This window comes from Microchirus variegatus, assembly GCF_963457635.1.
Source record: "Microchirus variegatus genome assembly, chromosome: 22".
Classification (NCBI taxonomy): domain Eukaryota; kingdom Metazoa; phylum Chordata; class Actinopteri; order Pleuronectiformes; family Soleidae; genus Microchirus; species Microchirus variegatus.
In genome coordinates, this window is record NC_139823.1 from 17,904,970 (window position 1) to 17,931,457 (window position 26,488).

At 39.8% G+C, this 26,488-nt stretch overlaps 1 protein-coding gene across 2 annotated transcripts; it reads right to left on the reverse strand.

Annotated features, from left to right (window-relative positions):
* Positions 1 to 406: 406 nt before the first annotated feature.
* On the reverse strand, positions 407 to 26,488 carry jam2a (junctional adhesion molecule 2a). 2 transcript variants are annotated; one of them, XM_083909042.1, is made up of 11 exons: positions 26,042 to 26,488; positions 15,847 to 15,912; positions 15,625 to 15,735; positions 13,198 to 13,347; positions 11,012 to 11,199; positions 9,695 to 9,797; positions 8,693 to 8,800; positions 8,512 to 8,524; positions 4,655 to 4,726; positions 2,548 to 2,581; positions 407 to 1,295 (listed from the first exon to the last, which is right to left on the reverse strand). In XM_083909042.1, the coding sequence occupies exons 1-11, from the start codon at positions 26,205 to 26,207 to the stop codon at positions 1,257 to 1,259; spliced, it is 1,050 nt and encodes a 349-aa protein (XP_083765168.1). In that variant the 5' UTR covers positions 26,208 to 26,488; the 3' UTR covers positions 407 to 1,256. The 2 variants fall into 2 exon arrangements, with proteins under 2 accessions (XP_083765168.1, XP_083765167.1); XM_083909041.1 differs by having other exon boundaries at positions 2,542 to 2,581.

Consider the following 26,488-nt stretch of genomic DNA (forward strand, 5'->3'; position numbering starts at 1 on the left):
GTTCGCGGACGTCACGATGCGCAGCTCTGCGCAGTAAGGTCATCTCAGGCTGACTTTTTTTTTTTTACTTTTCTGACCTCAACGTACAGTTTCTGCCACTTTAAAGATATAAATATATATTAGTAAGTCATGATTATGAGAAAGTATCTCATTATTATGATATAGTAAGTCAGAATTATGACATAGTATCTCATAATTATGATTTAAGTATACATTCTTCTTTACCATGTGGTGAAAACAGGCTTCCATAGCGTGATACAGAACAATAACAGTATTAAATATGAATAAATATTTATTTAATAATATTTTTGACCAATTTTGTGTATCTCGAGCTAAATGATTGACATATTTCCCGCTGCGTTGGGACTGTAACGACAAACAAGGCGGCGCAGAGTGTAGGTTTTGAATAGAAAAAACTTTTATTTTCGATACACCGTTCAAATAAAACTCTGATCAATCCATTCACGCCGTCTAAAAACAACAGACACTCCGGTATTTGATAAACGGTGACAAACAGTGGCACAAAAATATAAAGACAGAAAGAAGTAAGGCAAATATTCTTTACAAAAAACCGTGATCCGTAATAAACGACAGACAAATTAAAAGGCACAAGGTATATATATAGATATATATTTATGTGTATAAAAAAGACCATGCAGGCACATTAGGATGGAATGGGGTTGGTCTCAATAGAAGTGGCTGGAGCTGCTCCCTCCTCTCCAGGACTGGCTTTGTCTGGTGTTTTGTGTTAAGACGATACAGGCTGAGGTACAAACTGCATTTATGTTTGAGTACACTATGGCTTTAACTGGGAATCCCGTCGTCAAAAAAACAACAACAACAACTCAGTCGTCTAAATCGATCGATCAGTCTTTGGTAAATGAAAACAGGAGTGGAAGAATTGGCCTGCAGGGGGGAAGGAAAAAAAGCGTGTTGAAGCTTTCGACTCAGAAGAGGAGAAAACCAGGCGCTTCAACATCTGGCCACCAGGGGGGAGCAGAGTGCTACGAAACTGGGACTTTAATCCACTTAAAAACCACAGAGCAAAAGCAAACAGAGCGAAGACGCCTTGCACATTTTCTAAGAGAGAGAGAGAGAGAGGCTGGAGGGGAGAAGATTGAAATGGTCACGTGGTGGAAGGAAGTTCAAGAGCTCGTTCAGGATTTAGAGGAAAAAAAAACATTAAAAAAAACAACAAAATCCAGTGTTGGCACCAAATCGCACGGATGATGAGTTCTCAAAGAAAGGCCAGCTTCTCAGAGCATGAAGGACTGTGTGTGTTTGAAATCCTGGGGCTGAGGGACACACAAAAACAACACGTTATCATGATATTCTACATTATAAGTGGATATTTATATATATATATACAGAATATATATATGATTTAAAGGTGCATCTGGGGCCATAAAATCCATAAGATTTCAAAACATAAACATGATTTGCAGTCTGCAAAATATATTTTTTAATGCAAATATTTTGTCTGTACTGTTGTTGTTGGTGAGTTCAGTTTGTTATATGATCATTATTCCTGAATCTCTGTGACATATTAGGAGGATTTTATGATTTATTACATAATGCACCTAAGAACATAAGTTGAACATAAACAACATAAGTTGTGTTTTTTAATTTCAAAATGTTTTTATTTGATGTTTTTTTTGATGATGCTACCATTTAAGAGTGAAAGCATTCCAGGCTGACTTTGGGACGATACAAGCAACACGATCACTGCTTTATTATTAGCTTTAATAAAGGGCCCCAAAGTCTAACTTTTGCTTCGGGCCCCATGAAGGCTTGGGCCGGCCCTGCCTTGGGCCAATTTAGGAACCCAACATTGTCCTGAGGGCCATCAAAGGAAAAAAAACAGAAAGAAATCCCATTTGTAATCATTTTAATGACCAGATTTCAGTTCTACAGTTTAGCGTTAACTAATATAAGCGTTAATATAATGTAATTTAAGCATTAATATAATAACGCTTTATAATTTACTGGGTAATTACCCAGTATTTTGGCCATTTTTCTTACCTTCTAATTACAGGTTAATACCAAATAACACATTTCTGTTATATTTACTAGCTAACTGCTTATTACCAGCTTATAACACAATAATACACTAAAATTCACCATATAGAAACCAGGTAAATACCCAGTATTTTTGTTTTTACACTTATTGGTCTGCGTCCAGTAATGTCCGATAAACATTTAACAAGCTTAGTCGCTCCTGGATTAACTGTAATTTATTTAAGGGCCGCCAGAAATGTTTCTGCGGGCCGCCATTGGCCCCCCGGGCCGCACTTTGAGAACCAACGCTTTGAGGCTTTAAATACTCGCACTTGTTTTGGAGAGTTATGGCGACGGCGACGCATAGATGCGTGACAGTGTTATGATTTCAATCCGAAACGCGACGACGACGATAACTAATTAGGTAAGTGTGAAACGGCCGCGATGAAGTCAGCGTTTCCTCCCAGAGAGGACGAGGACGAGGACGAGGACGAGGACGAGGACGAGGACGAGGAGAAGGAAAACAAAGGACAAGAAACTCACACTCACTTCTTGGGGCGGAGGGATGTAGTTGACATTGGACCTGAAAGACAAAGGCGGCGTAAGCACATCGCAGAATTGGACACACACACACACACACACACACACACACACACACACAGGAGAAACCCGAGACACACATCTGTATCCTGAGTCATATCTGCCTCATAAATAATGCACACGTCAGCCACGGCAAACCTGGCGTTGGGTGAAAAGAAAGGTCTGAGTGAGCACTGAGCAGGTCATAATTGAGGATATTTGATCGTACTGCAAATTCATATGGATGCAAAAAAAAAAAAAATGTGCGCAACTGAAACCAAAGAAAAAACGGCACATGGGTGCAGTTAAATACACAAATCCAGTAAAAGTACATTTAATCTGCCTTTTGTTTTGTTTTTAAAGCGACTTAATCAATGCTCTAAAGCAGATATTTCACGCTGTGTGTGATGGAAGTTCTTTTTCGGCCGGAATATTAACTTTTACTCTCCCTGCACCAAACCATATAGAGAAAATCAGCGATTTTACAACACAGCTCACAGGAAGTTGTTGATCCACTGCTGCTTTCATCTGTAACTTCAAATGTGCTGTTCTGTGACATTCCGTGTTTGAAATCCTCTGTTTAGATGTACTACAGTGACACAAAGTGACCACACGAGGCAGCAGTAGACCAGCAGCTCCTGTGTCCCAGTGAGCTAAAATCAGTGGTTTTCTCTATGGGGTTTGGTGTGGGAGAGTGAGTGGTTTTTATTACCCAATCAAATCACATCAGCTTAAGTCTACAACATCTTAAGAATATGTTCACTGCTTTATTTCACTGTTAGACACAATTTTATAACAGGAAACCTCAGTTTGTAAACCGCTCACGCTTCCTGCACCAAACCCCATAGAGAAAACCATAATTTTTAACATCACAGCACACAGGAGTTCACAGGAGTTGTTGATCCACTGCTGCCTCCATAAGTAAATTCAAATGTCTTATTTATGTGACTTCGGCATTTAAAATCCCTTGCTTGGATTTACCTCAGTGACACAAAGTGACCACACGAGGCAGCAGTAGACCAGCAGCTCCTGTGTCCACGTGAGCTAAAATCAGTGGTTTTCTCTATGGGGTTTGGTGTGGGAGAGTGAGTGGTTTTTTTTACACAATCAAATCACATCAGTTTAAGTCTACAACATCTTAAGAATATGTTCACTGCTTTATCTCACTGTTAGACAGACTTTTATAACAGGAAACCTCAGTTTGTAAACCGCTCACTCCTCCTGCACCAAACCCCATAAAGAAAACCATCATTTTTAACATCACAGCACACAGGACGTTGTTGATCCACTGCTGCCTCCATCACTGAGTTATAATATAACGACGATATTATTTGGTAAAATTCGGCATTCGAAAACCCATGTTTCGCTCAACATCAGTGACACAAAGTGACCACACGAGGCAGCAGAGGACCAGCAGCTCCTGTGTCCCCGTGAGCTTAAAATCTCTGGTTTTCTCTATGGGGTTTGGTGTGAGGAGAGTGAGCGGTTTTTACGAGCTTGACTTCCAAGAAGAAAATGTTTGCGACACGTAAATAATCTGTTTTACTGTTTTATCTTCACTGTTAGACAGACTTTTACGACAGAAAACTGAAGTTTGTAAAACCGCTCACTCTCCCTGCACCAAACCCCATCGAGAAAACCATCATTTTTAACATAACAGCACACAGGAAGTTCACAGGAGTTGTCGATCCACTGCTGCCTCCAGTAGTAAATTCAAATGTCTTATTTATGTGACTTCGGCATTTAAAATCCTTTGTTCGGATTTACCTCAGTGACACAAAGTGACCACACGAGGCAGCAGCAGACCAGCAGCTCCTGTGTCAGTGTGATGCTAAAATCGCTGTTTTTCTCTATGGGGTTTGGTGTGAGGAGAGCGAGCGCTTTACAAACTTTGTTTTAAGGGCAAAAACAAAGGAAAAACATGTTCTTAAAATAGACGCGAGGTTGTTTTCAAGTACCTCAAACAACCACACTTATGAAAAAAAAAAAAAAAAAAAAAAACCTTGTCAATACTCTAAAGAGATCAGACAGGAAGCCGTGTGTGCGTCTCTGTCTCTGGTCTGTGCGTCACACTCACGTGTCCTCTGTTCTGTGCAGGGTTTGGCTGCTGATGTGGTCTGCACCGTGACACTGGGAGATCCAAAAGGACCTGTAAGAGCCAGCGTGTTGGCTTTACAAAGGGGTCAACAACAGGGGGCGCCACTTTTGGACTCTCACCGCACACCATGCTTTTTTATCATCAAGTCGTGTGTCCCTCTCTCTATCAGCGGAGAATATTTAAAGTGGGGTTGAATGAGGCGTCGGCACCTTTTGTGAGAACATTGACACCAGCTTCAGTTTGTGTTTATCTCACTGTGTTTATGCCTGGAAAGTGAAGTTTTTGTCACTTTGTAAACCGCTCACTCTCCCCGCACCAAACCCCATAGAGAAAATCAGCGATTTTAACGTCACAGCGACACAGGAAGTTCACAGGAAGTTGTTGAACCACTGCTGCCTCCATCGGTAACTTCAAACGTCTTATTTTATGATTTCGGCTTTTGAAATTCTTCAGTCAGATTCACCTCAGTGACACAGAGTGACCACACGAGGCAGCAGTAGACCAGCAGCTCCTTTGTCTCTGTGAGCTAAAATCGTTGATTTTCTCTATGGGGTTTGGTGCAGTTGAGTAAATTTCAGTTTTCAGTCATAAAAGCATATTTAACAGTGAGATAAAGTAGTGAACTTGTTCTTAAGATGTCAAAGACTTAAGTGGCGTCCATCATGTACCTCATTCATTCCAGACTTTAAAAAATAAATATGCGCCACAATATTGAAGTGAATATCTCTCGTTTCTGTTTTGAAAGTTTGCATATTTTCTACTTTGTGACATTAAGCTTCAAAAAAAGGTCGTTCAAGCAGACACATAAATGCACAAAAGTGAAGACATGCAGCCGATGCAGTGTGGAACAAAAAAAAAGCTGAGGTGAGCCAACACATGCAGCAATCCAACACCCAGAACATGAACGCTCACTCTCCCCGCACCAAACCCCATAGAGAAAAACAGCGTCACAGAGACACAGGAAGTTCACAGGAAGTTGTTGATCCACTGCTGCCTCTATAACTAACTTCACATGTCTTATTTTATGATTTCGGCATTTGAAATTCACCTTCAGCCAGATTCACCTCAGTGACACAAAGTGACCACACGAGGCAGCAACAGACCAGCACGGGGTTTGGTGCGGGAGAGTGAGTGTTTTTTTTTTACCCAATCAAATCACATCAGATTAAGTCTACAACATCTTGTGTATGAGAATAGAATATGTTTACTGCTTTATCTTCACTGTTGGACTGACTTTTATAACAGGGAACCTCAGTTTGTAAAACCACTCACTCGTCCTGCACCAAAGCCCGTAGAGAAAATCAGCCATTTTAACGTCACAGAGACACAGGAAGTTCACAGGAAGTGGTTGATCCACTGCTGCCTCCATCGGTAACTTCAAACGTCTTATTTTATGATTTCGGCATTCGGTCAGATTCACCTCAGTGACACAAAGTGACCACACGAGGCAGCATCAGACATGCTAAAAAACGCCAATTTTCTCTATGGACTTTGGTGTGGGAGAGTGAGCGGTTCACAAACGGTCAAAAAAGTCCATTAATCGTACTCCTAGGATGTTTTAGCAGGCGTAGATTTTTAACTACGCGAGTGTTTTGTTGAGCGTCCGTCACTGAAAATGACTTTTCTTTCTGCATCTCTGCGTCTCTCTGTCGTGATTGTTGACTCTTGATGGCGTGACTATGGATGGTGGATGTGAAACCATTCAGTCACATTGTGCCGCAGTCCTTTGTGAAGACGCCTGCTCTATAAATAGGGACGTCTGACAGCAACGAGCAGCTCAGCGGGAGCGGCGTCGGAATTTGTCGACTTTTTCATCGTAACGCCGCGCGGTAACGAGTCTCGGAGACGTGGCCGCCCGAGCGTCCTCGCACCCGCTCTGCAGATATTCTGCCATCTCATTCTTCAATCACTTCAATTTCTAAATAATCCATTTCAGATTTACCCCCCCCCCCCCACACACACACACACACACACACACACACACACACACACACACACACACACACACACACACACACACACACACACACACACACACACACACACACACACACACACACACAATCAGTTTAATTGCCTGCGATTCCTCTCCCCTGCCAATATTTCCCTCCTCGCCGATTAAGAGGCAGTAATTATTCCATAATTATGCTTCACCAATTATTTCCCATCCTCGTCGTCGTCGTAGGAGGAGGAGGAGGAGGAGGAGGAGGAGGAGCAGTGCAGGGGTTTTGAAAGTGTGGTCGCACGAGGTCGTGACAAATATCGTCAGCAGTCTGAGACACGACGGGGCGATTTACGCTATAAAATCTTCACCTGCTTAAAGGCGCCATATGTAAGAATGTGGCCAAAAACGGCTCCTACGCTCAAATTCAAAACAGAGTCAGTACATATGTATAGCGGCTAATTTGAGTGCTAATTTAGTGCCCGTGCTACTGTTGTTGACTTATTTTGTTTCCGGCGTGTTTGTTAGCATGTATAGCTGCTAATATGAGTGCTAATTTAGTGCCCGTGCTACTGTTGTTGACTTATTTTGTTTCCGGCGTGTTTGTTAGCATGTATAGCTGCTAATTTGAGTGCTAATTTAGTGCCCGTGCTGCCGTTGTTGACTTATTTTGTTTCCGGCGTGTTTGTTAGCATGTATAGCTGCTTATTTTAGTTCTCAGTGTGTTCTGTGCTGCTGTTATCAACTTGTTTACTTTCCGGCGTGTTTGTGACGTGTTTGTTAGCATGTATAGCTGCTAATTTGAGTGCTAATTTAGTGCCTGTGCTGCTGTTGTTGACTTATTTTCTTTCTGGTGTGTTTGTTAGCATGAATGTTAGCATAAGAATGTGGCCAAAAACGGTTACTACATTCAAATTCAAAATACCGAGGTCTTTTTAGGTTTGGTTTTCTGACGTAACTGGCAACCCGGGGTTGCTCGGCAGCTGAGATTCTACTGACTGCAATGATTGGTAGACGGCGGTAGGTGGCGCCACATGACGCCAAAACATGATTTCAAAACATAAACATGATTTTTTTTTTTAATGCGAATATTTTGTCTTTACTGTTGTTGTTTTTTTCCTGAATGGAAACAGAGGTTTGTGTAAAACTCCTCGCTCCTCGCACCAAACCCCGTTGAAAGAATCAGCGATTTTATTTCATACATCACTGGAGCTGTTGATGCTCTGTTGTCTTCATAAATAAGTTCAAAACATGTTATTTTGCAACTTTGGGGGTTTGAAATGATTTATTCAGACTTAGCTACGGGACAAAAACCTGGCAAATGAGGCAGAAGTTAGACAAGAAGCTGCTGCGTCGCCGTGAGCTAACATTTCTGATTTTCTCTATGGGGTTTGGTGAGAGGAGCGAGCGGTTGAGAAAACTTTACTTTCCAGTTGGAAAAAAAGCTCTCAAACGGTGAGATAACGCGGCAAAAACCTCTTCTTTTAAAAAAATGACATTATATTTTCTTCATTTCTGCCTGGAATTCAGTGTAAAAAAAAAAGAAAAGTGACTTTTCCCATGACTTTTACATCTGTCGGCGTCGATCAGTGGACGAGTGAAACACAGGCACTGCTGTGGCTCTACAACACACACACACACACACACACACACACACACACACACACACACACACACACACACACACACACACACACACACACTGCCACAGCTGTTACTCTATATAGTCCTGAGTCAGCACGCAGACACACAGTCTAAGTGCAGCAACAACAACTCCCTCCTCCTCCTCCTCCTCCTCATCACCATCATCAGTATGGGAGGTTTTAAGCCTGTGTGTGTGTGTGTGTGTGTGTGTGTGTCCACGTCAATGTTAATGCAATCACACAGCTCTTACCTTCCTCTGTGTCCTGTGCTCGCCGACGAGTCGAGAGGAGCATGAAAAACAAGAAGAAGAAGAAGAAGAAGAAGAAGAAAACACAGTGAAAGTCACTTCCTGTGAAGCCACAACATTAAAGGGTTTCTTTAATTTCGAAACGAAACAAAACAAAACAAAACAAAACAAAGCTCCGACTCACGGCTGAAGAAACCGTTGCGGTGTAAGAAGACGCCGCCGCAGCCGCACACCGCCACCACCAGGCACACGACCACCACCGCCGCCACAATCGCCGTGATGTTCACGTCCTCTGGAAGAAAGAAATAATAAAAAAATAAATATATATATAAATAAATACATTAACTAATTACTTAATTATTTAATTATTTATTTAATTAATTAATTATTTAATTAATTAATTATTTAGTTAATTAATTAATTAATTAATTAATTAATATATAAATAAATACATTAACATATACTTAAATAAATGAATTAATAAATACATATATAAATATATATATAAATAAATACATTAACATATACTTAAATAAATGAATTAATAAATACATATATAAATATATATATAAATAAATACATACATTAATTAATTAATTAATTAATTAATTAATTAATATATATATAAATAAATAAACATTAACATAAATGAATGAATTAATACATAAATATACATATATATATAAATAAATATATTAATTAATTAATTAATTAATTAATTAATTAATTAATTAATTAATACATAAATGAATAAATAAATAAATATATAAATAAGTACATTAATTAATTAATATATAAATAAATAAATAAATAAATAAACATATACATAAATGAATGAATGAATGAATGAATAAATAAATATATAAATATTACAGACAGAGAAACATAAACAGCCAAGGTCGTGTTCAATGTAACTCCGTCTCCTGTCATGTCCGGCGCTGATATTTCCCTTTAATTTATTGAGCGCATAAAACGGTTGCATCAGTGCATTAAACCTAAAGTGCGTCACATGATTTATTCGCAGGGAGATGGAAACACATTCCCACATTCGGCACGCCGTCATTTCAAAGCAACGCTATTTCAGCTTCAGCTTCTTCGTCTCCGCTGAGTCTCTGAGGTGTGTGTCTGTGTGTGTGTGTGTGCGTGAGGACGAGGCAAACAAACAAACAAACACACAAACACACACCTATCGTCATGTGCTTGCCCTCGCACATCTTCGGTGGTCCCACGCCGTTAGACGCCAGGCAGCTGTAGCGCCCGGTGTCCTCTTTGGCAACAGTTCTGAATTCCTGCAGTGAAAGTGAAAAAATATTACCATCATTATTATTTTTTTAATTAATTCATGTTTATTTATGTCTATTTTTAACATCACGTTTGATTTTATTGGAGTTGAAGATTTTGGACATTTATCGCCTTGTGTTTTTAGACTGTTTTTAGATCATAAAGTGTTCACATCTGATGTGACTAATGTTACAAAAATGTTACCAAAAAATTTGACACAATATTGTAATCTGACAAAAACATCACAACAAATATTTCATGACCAAAACATTTTTTAAATAATGTTGGAATGTGATAAAAACATGAACAAAAAGTGTTAAAATTGTTGCAATCTTACAAAAATGTGTTACTAATGTGACAAAATGAAAGTAACATTAGTTATCTTATCAAAAAAAGGGTCAATGCTACAAAAAAAAGACAAATAATGTCACAAAAACATGACTTACATAAGCAAAGTGTTCATATTTTTTAAAAATAATAATAACAATATGATAAAAACATGTTATTAAGGCTGAGAAAAACCTTCCCCAGAATGTTCTAAAGTGTTACAAAGTAAATCTGTTTCTAAAGTTACAATGAAAACACTGTTACCATAACCACGCAGTTCATTTACTGCCTTGTGTTTTTCCACCGCGGCACAAATCAGATTTAAGTAATCACATCTGAAACTGTTCACATCTGATCTGCGCGAGTCCATTCGGACGTTGTCCAGTCTCGTTTTTCCACCACGGGAAAGTTGCTATAGTTACAGGCCACGCCCCCTCCCTCCCCGGAAAAACAAGTCATCTAAACAAAATCTGTGTCTGTTTCCGTCTCAAAAACCAAACCCTTAGACATATTATTTCTAATTCAGTCTCCACCTCCTCATAAAAGTGACATTTTCTCACCCAAATTCGCTAAAAAACAGTGATGTTTTATGCATTTTTAAGTCCTTTTACTACTTTGCTGTGAGGAATAAGATCATATTTATGTGTTGAAAGGAGCATTTTTGACATATTAATTACTGCAGCCTTCATATATACTCTATTAAAACCTTGATTTCATGTCCTGTTGTTGTTAACGTGCTCATATTTGAGTGTTTTTCCCCACATTTTAATTGCTTTATTTACAGCATCTCTATTTATTTATGGGTTTGTTTACGCCAGATTATTCACATTTATTGTTGTTTTTTTTTGTGGTCGTAAAAAAGAGGTTTAAATATCAGCGTGACGTTTCATCTCACCAGAACTCCGGTGCGTGCGTCGATGACGTAGGTGGCGTTGGCCTGGCGAGGCTGACTCAGGGGCATGTTGTTCTTGAACCAGGAGTAGGTGGCGGGCGGGATGCTCTGCTGGTCCTGACAACGCAGCTGCACCACGGAGCCCGTCACCGCCGAGCCGGGGATCTGACAGGAAGGAGTGTGAGGGGGAACTGTGAGGACGTAACACACACACACACAGGGTAAGGATTATTAACAGGGAACAGAGTCAGTACATATGTATAGCGGCTAATTTGAGTGCTAATTTAGTGCCCGTGCTGCCGTTGTTGACTTATTTTGTTTCCGGCGTGTTTGTTAGCATGTATAGCTGCTAATTTGAGTGCTAATTTAGTGCCCGTGCTACTGTTGTTGAATTATTTTGTTTCTGGCGTGTTTGTTAGCATGTATAGCGGCTAATTTGAGTGCTAATTTAGTGCCCGTGCTGCCGTTGTTGACTTGTTTTGTTTCCGGTGTGTTTGTTAGCATGTATAGCTGGTAATTTGAGTGCTAATTTAGTGCCTGTGCTACTGTTGTTGACTTATTTTGTTTCCGGCGTGTTTGTTAGCATGTATAGCTGCTAATTTGAGTGCTAATTTAGTGCCCGTGCTACTGTTGTTGACTTATTTTGTTTCCGGCATGTTTGTTAGCATGTATAGCGGTTAATTTGAGTGCTAATTTAGTGCCTGTGCTAGTGTTGTTGACTTATTTAGTTTCCGCCGTGTTTGTTAGCATGTATAGCTGGTAATTTGAGTGCTAATTTAGTGCCCGTGCTACTGTTGTTGACTTATTTTGTTTCCGGCGTGTTTGTTAGCATGCATAGCTGCTAATTTTAGTGCTAATTTAGTGCCCGTGCTACTGTTGTTGACTTGTTTTGTTTCCGGCGTGTTTGTTAGCATGAATGTTAGCATAAGAATGTGGCCAAAAACGGTTACTACGTTCAAATTCAAAATACCGAGGTCTTTTAGGTTTCGTTTTCTGACGTAACTGGCAACCCGTGGTTGCTCGGCAGCTGAGACTCGACTGACTGCCATAATTGGTAGACGGCGGTAGGTGGCGCCACATGACGCCAAAACATAAACATGATTTGCAGTCTGCAAAAGATTTTTTATTAATGCAAATATTTTGTCTGTACTGTTGTTGTTGGTGAGTTCAGTTTGTTATATGAACATTATTCCTGAGTCTCTGTGACATATTAGGAGGATTTTATGATTTATTACATAATGAACCTTTAAAATAACTATTAAACTATTATTTACAACAGTACACGAGTCACAGTGACTCAAACTCAAATGACCTGGGGGCCACTGAGTGTCGAGTTTGGTCTTTTTGAGAAAAATACATGGAAATAATAATATTTATGATGACATTTCACATTAAAAGTGATTGTTTTGATATGGAACGAAGTAAAAGTTGACTATATCAACGTATTTATGATGCAAATTTAATATAGTCATGAAAAACATGCAGAAATAACTCATTTAGAGCTGCAACTAATGGTTATTTTCATAGTCGATGAATGGTTTGGTCCATAAAATGTCAGAAAATGTTGAAAAAATGTCTTTGTTTTTTTGTCCACAAACACAAATGGTTCAGTTTTAATGATTTCTTTGTGATGTGGAGCAAAGAAACAAAGACAATATTCACATTTGAGAAGCTAAAACCATCAGAAATCTGGTTTTAATCATGAAAAAAGCTTCAAACTGATTATAGATGATCAAAATAGTTGACGATTAATTTAGTTATCGGTTAATAATCGGTTAATCGATGAATCGCTTCAGCTCTAAACTCAATATAAGTTGATATTAAGTGGTCGCAAGTTTGAGATCCCTGGTCCTATTTGTTGCTTCTAATCAACGAAACCACACAAGACAACAATTCCCATGATGCCACGCTGCTGCTTCCTGATGTCCAGAAACAAACACAATCACGCGATGCTACATGTTTTGACTGAACATCATTAACAACAACTCTGATTGTGACATTAGCAGGAATTCTTTCCCCCCCCGGGGTAAATAAGAGCTCAGGGAAAAAGGAAACACCTGAATCTGGTGCTTTAATATTAAAAAACTCAAACATCTGACAGAAAAACTGGAAAATACTTATTATTACGTCCTGAAATGAGACAAAAGACAACAATTCACTGTATTTAAAACAGCATTTTGAAGTCATACCCAGGACTTTGAGCGTCACGTTGGTCTCTCCCAGACTCACAGAGTCCAGAGGAGCGCTGATCTCACATCTGTATTCTCCGGCGTCGTCCTGCGTCACTCGCTGCAGCGTCACCGTGGCGCCGCTGATGGTGGCGCGACCTTCAAAGGGACCTGCACAAGGTCACACACACACACACAGAGATTACATGCTTTATTATTATTATTATCACGCCACGTTTTTATGTTTGTGGCGCATTTCAACTCAGAAGCAGCGACGATATCTTTGTTTTTACCCTTTAAGGCACCAAGAAAACGCAAAGGACGCAAAGGAAGGATTTTTTTCTTTGCATTTTTTACTATTTTATTTTATTTACTTATGATAACAATATCGACCAAATGGTTGAGTCATACCTAAAATGGTTAACACGAAAAATACAGAATTTTATTATTTTTTTGTGAGGAAAAAACTAAATTAAAGGTGCAATATATTATATAAAGGGAAAAGGAGCAATGACAAGTCTGAATCCTTATTAAAATTAACATTTTTAAGGTGTGTGTGTGTGTGTGTGTCGTAGCAGCTTTACTGTCATTGTTAAGGTTAAGGAAACAATTGATTTAGATTGAGTTATAAAGTGCTTTGATGTTTTTATCTGTAATTTCAATTTCCATTTGTCAATTAATACATATAATACTTTGTTTCCTCATATTTACGATCCTCTTTATTCACATTACATATCTATTTACTTTCAGTTTGTACGATGATTATTGAAATTATATGCAAATTAATGACAACTCAACCATTTGGTCGAGCACACTTTAAGTCACTATATCTCATTGAAAAATGTATTATGAGCAGACGTCTCAACCGTTTGGTAGAGGCCTGTATCTGAAATACCGTAGGGTCTAATTAAAAAAAAATATATTGATTGTCGTTATTGTTATCATAAGTAAATAAAATAAAATCATAAAAACATAAAAAATGCAAATAAACATGTAGTTTGAGTGTTAAAAGAGCAAAGAATTAACACTATTATACTCAGGATAACAATAATGTTTCCCCTTAAATGTCAGGGGAAAAAACATCTGATAAAAAATAAATAATCCAGGTTATTTTTTGCCATTTTATTCCCCCGTTGGGAGGAGTTAATTTAAGGGTCCAAAAAAAAGTTAAAAGAATACACAAATCGACAACAGCGGAAACAGGTAAACAATAGTCGGGAATGAGTGACTCAGCGTTCTAAGAATTAGTGAACGGAAAAGAACAGGAAATACATTCCTCATCGTCTTTTTCCTCAGGAAACGCACTCGTTCTAGTCCGACTCAGGGTTTCTATAGATGTGACGCAGCGTTATAGCTATTTTACACTGAAAAGGTAAGATCTGAGATTAAGAGAAAGGTTAAATATCCACATATATCCTCTCCGAACTCCGCCCAGCTGCTGCTGCGCGCTAAAGAAAACAAACGCCCTGTGCGTGTGTGCGTGTGTGTGTGTGTGTGTGTTCTTGTACTTGCAGCATACTGAGGACCAGTGAGGGTTTTAAACCAACAAAGTGAGGTAGTTTTTACGGAGTGAGGACATTTTGGCCGGTCCTCACTTTGTTTTCATTGAAATCACGTCCTTAGGTTGATTTAACATGCTATACTCAATTTGTCAAAAATTTTAATTTTGGACGACTTTTTCTCAAATTTTGGACCATAATTTTTTTTTCAAATTTTGTACCAATTTCTTTTTTTTTAATTTTGTACCAAATTTTTTTTTAAACTTTGTACCAAATTTTTTTTTTTAAATTTTGGACCAAATTTTTTTTTTAAATTTTGGACCCAATTTTTTTTTTCAAATTTTGGACCAATTTTTTTTTTTCAAATTTTGGACGACATAGTATAGAATGACGTTTTTGACAAATTTTGGACAAAAATTTTGGACAAAATTTTTTTTTTTTCAATTTTTTTCAAAATTTGGGTCAACATTTTTGTTCAAATTTTGGGTCCTTTTTTTTTTTTTTAATTTTGGGTAAACATTTTTTTTTTAAATTTTGGAAGACAGTATAGTATGACGTTTTTGTCAAATTTTGGACCAACATTTTTTTGTCAAATTCTTTTAAAAATTTTGGTCGACATAGTATAGTATGACGTTATGACGTTTTTGTAAAATGTTTGACCAAACATTTTAAAAATAAAATAAAATTGAAAAAGTTTTCCAGCCCTTTTTGCTCTGGGGCTCCACCTGCAGACATTTTATGGTACTGCAACCAGTAGTTCTTTGTAGATGTCATTCATGAAGTAGATATTTGTAATTGTGTTGATTTATAAAGTGGAAATGCTGGTCCTCAGTATGCAGCAAGTACAAGAATGTGTGTGTGTGTGTGTGTGTGTGTGTGTGTGTGTGTGTGTGTGTGTGTGAGCAGCAGCTGCAGGAAACAGAAAGCCATCGCTGTTTTTCCCCGTCACCTCTGAATTGTCCGTCAAAGTAGACGAAGGAAACGTCTTTGCCTCTCTTCTTCCACTCGATGCGCGGACTCTGGTCTCGCTCGGTGCGGAACATGCAGGTCAGCACGGCGTCTGCGAAAACCAGAGAGACCTTTGACCGTTGACCTTTGACCTTTAGAAATTTAGAATCACCTTCACCACCTACGTTTGTGTGGTAAACGAAGAGAGAGAGTCGGTCTTTACCTGAGAACTCACGCACCTCCACCTTGTGTTTGGTGGTGGACACGGTGACGGGGACAGACGGGGAACCTGGGGATGGAAGGAAATCATCAATATGAGTAAAAACAGACATGTACAAGTACTACGTGTACTTTCATTTGATTAGTATCCATATATTTGTGGATATAAATGAATTAATGTAACAGAAATGTCACCAAAAATATTGAAATCTCACAAAAACATGTTCATTATTTTACAAAAATACTTCATTACCCAATTTAAAACAGAATAAAGTGATAAAAACATGACGTACATGAACAAAAAGTAATTAAAAAATGTTGTAATATAAAAAAATATATATATACAAAATTAAAACAAAATATTTCAATGTGAAAAAAAAATGTATTTAAAAAATAAATGTTACTAATGTTGGAAAAACATGACGTACATAAGCAAAGTGTTTAAAAATGTGAAATAATAATAGAAATGCGATAAAAACATTAACCAGAATGTTCTAAAATGACAGAAACATTACTTATCTGAGCAATAAGTGTTTCAAAGTGTTGTAATGTTACAAAAACATGACTTGTGTTCCACAAAAATGATTAAAAAAAAGTTCTAACATCATAAAATAAATCTATTTCTAATGTTACAATAACAAAATGTTACCAAAAAAAACTTTTCTATTGATATATACATTTTACAGGTTCATAATATGCCTTTTATTTTATTAAAGATGACTTTGCCTCCCAAAAAATGTACAAAAAAAATGGTCTAATGTTACAAAATATTACTTAAATCACAAAAAAACATTTTAAAATGTTACAAAATATGCTACAAAAATGCCGTAACGTTGCAAAAAAATGACTTTTTTTGACAAAATTGTGTATATTTTCAAGTAAAAACATAAGGTCATTATATCTCCTGAGTGTGGCCCTTCAGTGTAAATCACCAGGACTGTGCGTTGGTGAGCGAGACCGCGTTTTAAAGAGAAACGGTCACGACGATTTCGAGCTCCGTCCCTAGTGGCGGACGCCCGTAAATGCGGGAGAGAGCCGTCGAATCCGTGATGAAGCAGCGATTTGTGTGCGACTCGCTCTTAACGTCTGCTCGACGGTCTGAGCCCGACGTGAAGGAAGGGAAAGGCAGGATTACGTCCTCCTCATCCTCCTCCTCCTCCTCATCCTCCTCCTCCTCTGTAATCCCGCGGGGTTAAGGAGCAGCGCGCCGTATGTTTACTTTAGCACAGGTTAAGACAAGGTCACGGAGCATCTGAGCAGATTAGCCTGATGTACGAGGGGCATTAGGCGCAGCGTCCCCGTGTTTGTTTCCTGCTCCGTCTGTGCGTCACTGATAACTGCTCGCCAAACAGGAAGGGGGAAGCAGGAGCCGCCGATCGGTTTAAGGGAGCGGATTATTTAGCCGTTGGCTGTTAAACGTGTTGGTGAAAGTGAAGGTGACCTGAAGGAGAAGCAGGTCACAAACAAACAAACAAACAAACACTCTGAGTGAGTCGCAGCGTCCACAAATGAAGAAAAGTCCATAATAATAATAAACGTTGAATGGACCTCGGGGGAGATTTATTCAGGGCATTATGGGAAATGAAAACGCTCACTTAAGAACTGGAGTGTGTGGGTGTGTCACCTTCACACACACACACACACACACACACACACACACACACAGCATGCATTCAAATTAAAGGGATATTTAAAGCTTGGCCAGATTGAGACACGAGTAAAATAAAGGGGCTCTGGTGTTGATCCCTGTGGGACACCTTTTTTCTACCGTTGTTCAAATGCAAACAAAACCAGATTTAATCATTTAAAAACTTAAATTCTATCCCCGCTCCACTCGTCAGTGTCTCGCGAACCTGTTTTTACATCTTTATCGCTCTCCCGCACCAAACCCCATTCAGAAAAGCAGTGATTTTAGCTCAGGAGCCGCTGCTCCACTGCTGCCCCGTGTGGTCACTTTGTGCCACTTGGTTTGGTTTGGTTTGGGAGATTCGGAGAAAACAAGCCCAAAAAAAAGTTGCTTAATAGGGAGAAACAGCTTGGAACATATTCTCTAAATGTTATAGGGCCAATTCCAATTCCTATCTTAACCTAATGAATCTACACCCTTTAAATGCAGATACGTCTTCAGACTGTAGGGGGCAGAATAACGCGATAAAAGCTGCGTCCAACTCTGTCAACTCCAAAAAAGAAGAAGAAGAAGAAGAAAAAAAAAGATCGTAAAATAAAAATAAATGTCACGCAACAATTATGTAAATGGAGGAAAATCGTGTTAGTGACTTTGAATAGGCACAAGGGGGCGCTGCATCTCTCCGATCGTATCAGGACTATGCGATTTGCAAGTGGCGGGAAAACGTATCCTCATTAACGTGTTTTTGTTACATTTTATAACGTTTTTTGACGCTAAATAATCGTAACATAATTTATCTTATCTTTCGGCCTTGTTTCATGTAACCTTTAAACATTTACAAGAAAAAAAATGACTTAAGTGAAAATGTGACAAAACATGATTTTGTCACATTTCTTTGAGACAAAATCGTTTTTTGCAACGTCACTAATCTTCTACAGACTAGAAACGTGTTTGACGTCATGAAAATGTAAACTTTTAAAAAATATGTGAAGGTTTTTTGCAACATTAGTTACAGGTTTTGTAGCATGACAACATTTGCGTGTCATTCTTTGGCAACAACGACGTCAGTAATCCATAATCTGGGCCTAAACTAAGATAATACAATGGTTTTCATCATTTTTATATCTCTATTAACAAAGAAAACACTTAATTTGTAGCGTAATTGTTTCGCCGCTTTCGACGCCATCTTTGTTATGTGAAAACACGCAATGCATTCTGGGTAGCCCTGGTATTGAGGGCGATACAGCACTTAAACTTTCCCCTAAACTTAATTTTTCTGAGAATCAGGACAGCGCTTTTGAGATTGAGGGTTAAGCAAGGAATTGGAATCCACCCTTAGACTTCTTCTTCTTCTTCTTCTTCTTCTTCTTCTTCTTCTTCTTCTTCGTCTTCTTCTCTCCACAAACAGTTGGCAGAACTTTTTCCACCGTGGAGGAACAATGAAGGGAAAGCTGAGACAAAGGACAGGAAGTGTGAAAAAACCACACAGGAAGGCAGCCATGTTGGATTTGACGCAGGAACATACAAAGAGTTCATAAGCTCAGACGCAGAGGTCTCTATTTTGTGGCCTTTCCCCGATAAACAAAAGCCGAGACAAACGATAACAATGGCGTCTTTTTAAAACGAGAGCTCGGCTCTATTTTCCCTCCCGGCCGTCGCTCGGTCAAACTCGCAGCTAAGTGAATTAAAACGAGGACGCGGTCGCCGCCGCCGCCGCAGACGCTCCGGCCTCGCTCGCAAAAAAACCGCCGCGTGTCTCGACCTCGCGCGCGGCGCCGTAACGGGATTAGCGTCGACACCGTCCGAACGGAGCGGGGGATGAAGGGGGAAGATTCGATGAGATTAAAAAGGGATGAGAATCGACGACAAAGGAGAGATGAGCGGGCGCTAAGAATAGAATACAAATGAAATGGAGTGGAGGAGGAGGAGGAGGTGGAGGAGGTGGAGGAGGAGGAGGAGGAGGAGGAGGAGGAGGTCGGTGGAGGGGCGGACAGCAGCCGAGGAGCCGCGGGAGCATGAATAAAAGAGAGCGTGGGACTGAAGGAGAAGGAGATCCTTTCAGACAGCGACTCTGTGAACGGGAGACGCTCGTGTCACACAGTGTGAGAGCAGCTCTGACGACAAACTCTGAACCAGAGCCTGATTTATCACTTTGAAAGTGAAGCAGGGCTGACATCACCACACACACACACACACACACACACACACACACACACACACACTCTCAGAGCGACAAAAGTGACTAAAATCACGTAAAAATACGTCTTCCTGCTTCACTGACTCAACCCCCCACGTGGGGTTAAATTAAACACGCGGTTCCGCTCGCATCGTTTCACCGCAGAGTGGTGGTTAACGTTCACACGTGGTGTTTTTAAAAAAAGTAAAAGTCGACCATGTGTGAACCACTGACGCGCTGGGCGTTCCAGTTACATCACAACTGAAGCCTTAGTTTAGTTAAAACAGAATCTGAAGTGAGCAACTGGTCACGTTATATTCGGCAAGTGATCATTTCCAATTAAAGCTACGTCAATGTTTGGGCGCAGAACCCTGGATCGGAAACCACGCCGTATGTGTTTTGTATCAGCTTTGGAAACATTGTATTTTTGTTGTCCAGAAAAAACAAAGCCAGATAAAATCTGGATAGGCTTAAAAAAATCTGTCAAAACAAGGCCTAAGAAGTCCCAGAGAGAAGTCGAAAAACACTCGGATAGCAAATCACAAGGATAGCCATCGTTAGCCATTTGTCTACGTATATAAAAACTACGTAAATACACTTGGGAATCCAACTTTCTTGGTTGAAAATGCCAAGTTCCAGTTACAAACGGAACGCACCATGAGCACGGGATGTCGCACCGCCGTCTCTGACAGCGCTAGCTAGCCTGAAAGGCTAACGCTACATTGTAAACAAAAAAAGAAAGGGGGCCCTAGTATTGAACCTTGTGGAACACCTTTCTCTACCTTTGTTCCCGTTACATCACAACTGAAGCCTTAGTTTAGTTCAGACTGAATCTGAAGTGACCAACTGTTCACGTTAAATACGGCAAGTGATCGTTTCCAATTAGCCCTGGATCGAAACCACACCGTATGTGGTTTGAATCAGCTTTGGAAACATTGTATTTTTGTTGTCCAGGAAAAACAAAGCCAGATAAAATCTGGATAGGCTTAAAAAAATCAGTCAAAACAAGGCCTAAGAAGTCCCAGAGAGAAGTTGAAAAACACTCCGATAGCAAATCTCCAGGATAGCCATCGTTAGCCATTTGTCTACGTATATAAAAACTACGTAAATACACTTGAGAATCCAACTTTCTTGGTTGAAAATTCCAAGTTCCAATTCCAAACGGAACGCACCTTGAGCACGGGATGTCGCACCACTGTTTCTGAGAGCGCTAGCTAGCCAGCCTGAGACACAGAGGCTAACGCTTCACTGAAAACAAAAAAACAAAGGGGGGCCCTAGTGTTGAACCTTGTGGAACACCTTTCTCTACCTTTGTACCAGTTACATCACAACTGAAACCTTAGTTTAGTTCAGACTGAATCTGAAGTAACCAACTGTTCACGTTTTATACGGCAAGTCATCATTTCCAATTAGCCCTGGATCGAAACCACGCCGTATGTGGTTTGACTCAGCTTTGGAAAAAAAATTATTTTTGTTGTCCAGAAAAAAACAAAGCCAAAATAAAATCTGGATATGCTTAAATCTGTCTAAACAAGGCCTAAGAAGTCCCAGAGATAAGTCAATAAAAGACTCGGATAGCACATCACCAGGATAGCCATCGTTAGCCATTTGTCTACGTTTAAAAACTACGTAAATACACTTGGGAATCCAACTTTCCCGGTTTGAAATAATCCAAGTTCCAATTCCAAATGGAACGCACCATGAGCACGGGATGTCGCACCGCCGTCTCAGACAGTGCTAGCTAGCCTGAAAGGCTAACGCTTCACTGTAAACAAAAAAAGAAGGGGGCCTTTGTTCCAGTTACATCACAACTAAAACCTTAGTTTAGTTAAAACGGACCTACTGTTCACATTATATACAGCAAGTGATCATTTCCAATTATCCCTGGATCGAAAACACGTCCGTATGTGGTTTGAATCAGCTTTGGAAAAAATTGGATCTCATCTGCTTTTGTTGTCCAGAATAACCACAGCCAGATAAAATCTGGATATGCTTAAAAAATTGGATTCTAAATCCGTCAAAACAAGGCCTAAGAAGTCCCAGAGATAAGTCAATAAAAGACTCGGATAGCACATCACCAGGATAGCCATCGTTAGCCATTTGTCTACGTTTAAAAACTACATAAATACACTTGGGAATCCAACTTTTCCGGTTTTAAATAATCCAAGTTCCAGTTACAAACGGAACTCACCATGATCACGGGATGTTGCACCGCCATCTCTGACAGCGCAAGCTAGCCTGAAAGGCTAACGCTTCACTGTAAACAAAAATATAAAGGGGCCCTAGTATTGAACCTTGTGGAACACCTTTCTCAACCGTTGTTGTTCAACACGAGGAATCACAGATATTTTAGCCTTTTAACAAACCAAGACTCATCTTATAATATACATGCGAGCTAAAGCTAAAGCTAAAGCTTGTAAACTGCTCACTCAAGTCCACCAAAGTGGAAATCCGCGACAAATAACAGAACTTTGGATGTGACGTCAACACTGTTGCTCACATGCAGTGTTATTTTTAATTGTGCTGACTCATGAATACTCAAACGCATTAGCGGCTACTGTAGCTAGCAGCCAGCGTCTGTTAGCATCAACACAGCCAAGCCACTGTGTCCGACCTTTAGCAGAAGCTGACATACAAAACGTAACTTTATATTAAACTGCCGTAAAACAACACCAAGAAAAGTATCCGCAAACGTCACAGAAAATGTGGTTTCGTACTATGTCCTTGTCTTGGGATGTCACCGGATTAAAGCTGCATGCTGGTGTGTAATTCTTGGCCTGTGTCAAGCAAAACTATCAGACCTATCTATCTGAGGGAGCGTTTGTGTGCGTATACAGCAGCAGAGCAAGGGCCGGGCGGAGACAACAAACCGTCAAAGCCAATGACGCTGTTGCTTTGACGTAGAACAAATCACTTCCTGTGTACGCCCCACATGGTTACTTTTAAAGACGACTGCGCCCTAGTGGCCAGAAAGTGCTATTGAAGTTGTTTTTTGACTGCACTAAATCTTACTTAAGTTAATAAAAGGGGGAAAAAAAGCACTTATTGTTCATCTCAATTGTAATAAATTGAGTTTTTTATGTCCGTCCTGCAACATGGCGTCAAATATGATCATTAAAAATGCTCCGTGTCACACATTAAACACACACACACATCAACACACACACACACACAGACATCTCGTGACATGGCGTTAACATCAAGCAAAACACTGCGACAGCTTAAACTCACAGAGGGGTGTCCACCCTCCTGCCTGAGCAAAAATAGAAAGATGGCTGGCTCACTCCTTGGCACGCAGCTCTGCCTCTCAGTACGTGGTTGTACTGAGTGTGAGTGAGTGTGAGTCTGCTGATGCTAATAATGCTGCTGCTGCTGCTGCTGCTGCTGCTGCTGCTGCTGTTGATGCCAGGACGTCGGAGGTGCCAGAGGAGGTCAAAAGCAACGGCGCAGTCGTAATTAAGGCACTCATTCAAATTAACAGGAACAAATTAAGGGGAGGAAAAGGGGGAGATGGACCCGCAGGAAATGTCCCGTCCTGTGTGGTACAGATAACGCCTTCAAGGCCACGTGTGCGTGCGTGTGTGTGTGTGTGTGTGTGTGTGTGTGTGTGTGTGTGTGTGAACAAAGCCTCTCTGTATGACTGTATCCCTGTGAGCAACAGCTGTCTCGGTCAGACACAGTGTGTGTGTGAGCGAGATGGGCGTGGGGGTGGGGGCGTGTCGTGTCCTGGGGGGGGGATGTTGGGTCTTCAGCGACTGATGAGTTCCACCCAAACTATTTCCTTTTTCTTTTCTTTTTTTTGAAAAACAACAATTGAAAGTCCACTGTGCAGATCATTGTTTTCGTTAAACAGCTGCAGCTCTTTGTTAAGTGATGTTATTAAGTGTCAGAAATGACAAAAATCACTTAAGTTAAGTGGATTATGGTGATTTTACATCTTCATGTTTATCGTAAATGGAGAAAAAAACCTTTATATTTCACACTGAATAGCATGAAAATGCCGTCTCGCACTCCAACATACAGTCTTGGTGATTTCTCTTGAAGTGGGCAAGGGGGAGACTGTATTTTTCAAGACATATAATTGGACGTCATGAATTATAATAACGACTGTTTTTGTTGGTGTATGGTAACATTTTTCTGTGCACAGTATTTAAATATTTTGTTATTTTGTAACATTTAGTTACATATTTTGTAACATTTAGTTACATATTTTGTAACATTTAGTTACATATTTTGTTATTTTGTAACATTTAGTTACATATTTTGTAACATTTAGTTACATATTTTATTATTTTGTAACATTTAGTTACATATTTTATAACATTTAGTTACATATTTTGTTATTTTGTAACATTTAGTTACATATTTTGTTATTTTGTAACATTTAGTTACATATTTTGTAACATTTAGTTACATATTTTATTATTTTGTAACATTTAGTTACATATTTTATAACATTTAGTTACATATTTTGTTATTTTGTAACATTTAGTTACATATTTTGTTATTTTGTAACATTTAGTTACATATTTTGTTATTTTGTAACATTTAGTTACATATTTTATAACATTTAGTTACATATTTTATGATTTTGTAACATTTAGTTACATAATTTATTATTATGTAACATTTAGTTACATATTTTATAACATTTAGTTACATTTTATTATTTTGTAACATTTAGTTACATATTTTATAACATTTAGTTACATATTTTATGATTTTGTAACATTTAGTAAGATATTTTATAACATTTAGTTTGATATTTTATTATTTTTGTAACATTTAGTTACATATTTTATTATTTTATAACATTTACTTTGATATTCTATTATTTTGTAACATTAGAGCCAATTTCTTTGAAAAACGAAGTCATTTACAGTAAAAAAAAAAGGCAGATTATGAAGAAAGTCTGTTAATTATTTAACAATTAAATATGCAAGCCCATGAAACCACACTGTAAGTTTACAGTTTACAGTTTACAGTGCAACTGTTTCTGGTCAAAACAACCGTAACAGGAAGCGTTCGCGCGCCCCCAGCGGGGCCTGCACGACAACAACAACAACAACAACAACACGACGAACACGACGCTGGTGACCTTTGACCTGGTGGGGCTGACAGGTGGCACACAGCAGATATGCATCAGTCACTCTCTGACTGTCTCATTACATCTCTGTCACTGCTGCTGCTGCTCTGAACAACAGTCACCGCTCTCTCTCTCTCTCTCTGTGTCCTTTCCCCTTCATGTCACACACACACAGAGGTGTTTCTAAGAAGTCTGGGGGCCCCAGGTGGAGGGGTCCTCGGGGGACCCCTTCAGCAAAAAAACAAAGAGAAATCCAGAAACTCATATATCCAAAACTCTGACCCCCTTCACTCTCCTGCCGCGATAAACAAAACAGTTTGAACTTTCTGGTGGAAATCCAAACACCCACTGACCTCACGCCTGTTTTCACACCCTTCCTCTGCCAAAAAAAAAAAAAAAAAAAACACACTGTGATACCACCGGGTATCCAACAACGCCCCCGCCGCCCCACGCCGCGCCGCCTGCTACACCCTCCAGGTGGCAGCGGGCCAAACTCTGGTTTAAGGCCAAACCTGCAGGGGACACTTGCAGCCTGACTCAGCCCACGCTCACACGACAGAACAACAACAACAACAACACTTAACAAACGAGTCAAACGATAAAATACACGCCTACGATGACTTAGCGACGTGTTTTTTTTTTTTTTTTTTTATGTTGTCTTGGCGTTAACTGGAGTTTTTGATCCCGCACCAAAGTCCATAGAGAAAACTGGCGTTTTTATTAAGCTCGCGTTGACACAGGAGCTGCTGGTCTACTGCTGCCTCGTGTGGTCACTTTGCGTCACTGAGGTGAATCTGAACGGAAAAAAAAATTAAATGGCGAATTTGACAAAACAACGCGTTTGAATTTACTGACGGAGGCAGCGGTGGATTTAGCAGTGGATGGACACCTCATGTGTGCTGTGATGTTAAATCGCTGGTTTTTTCTATGGGGTTTGGTGCCGGGAACAAAAATAGTGGTTTTCCATTCAGAAAAAGGCTGATTATCAGTGGAAAAAAGAGATTAAATCTGAGAAAAAACATCTGTGGATCGACTACAAACTTGTTTCCAGCTGGAAAAGCCAGTGATCACATCCTTAAGATATCACAGATAAGCAGGTGTGGATTTAATACAACCACACCTACACAACAAAAACTTAAGATTTCACTTTTTCTCCTACTTTTTCTTTGAAAAATAGACTTTTTTGAACATGTTTCTGATGAAATTAAGTCTATTGATAGAAATAAAGTCTGAATACAGAGAACGAGCTCTTCTTCAGTGAGTTTGGAGACACGAGAGCAACTCCAATATTTGTCCATGTTTGTACTCACAGTGCAGGAGTAAAATGACCCAGGACAGACACAGGGACGTCCCCTCCATGATCGTCCCCTCCTCTGGCCGAGTCCTCTTCTCTTCTCTGGACGGAGCGAGGACGCAGCAGATCCCGAGCCTCGGCTGTTCTTCTCGCACTTGTTCCCCAACTCCGCAATGATTCATCCAGCTTCCAGGGGAGGAGGAGATGGGAGGGGAACCTGCTGCTCTCCGGGGAGGGAATGCGACCGGAGCGACCCGGCGCGGCGCGTCGCAGCGCGTCGCAGCGCGCAGAAACAGCAACAGCACCAGCCCGCGGTGGGGGACGCGGAGAGACAGTCAACGGTGTCCTGGAGGAAGTGGTGGAGGAGGAGGAGGAGGAGGAGAGGGGGAAGACAGGCAGGGGAGAGCGGGACGGTTTAGTGACAGAGACGCGGGACAATGTCCTCTGTTCTCGCGTTGGAGCG

Coding starts and splice junctions, on each gene's coding strand:
- jam2a (XM_083909041.1), bottom strand. CDS start 26,207: ATGAATCATTGCGGAGTTGGGGAACAAGTGCGAGAAGAACAGCCGAGG. Junction 15,913..26,041: donor GGTCATTTTACTCCTGCACT/GTGAGTACAAAC, acceptor TTCCATCCCCAG/GTTCCCCGTCTGTCCCCGTC. Junction 8,801..9,694: donor GGGCAAGCACATGACGATAG/GTGTGTGTTTGT, acceptor TCTTTCTTCCAG/AGGACGTGAACATCACGGCG.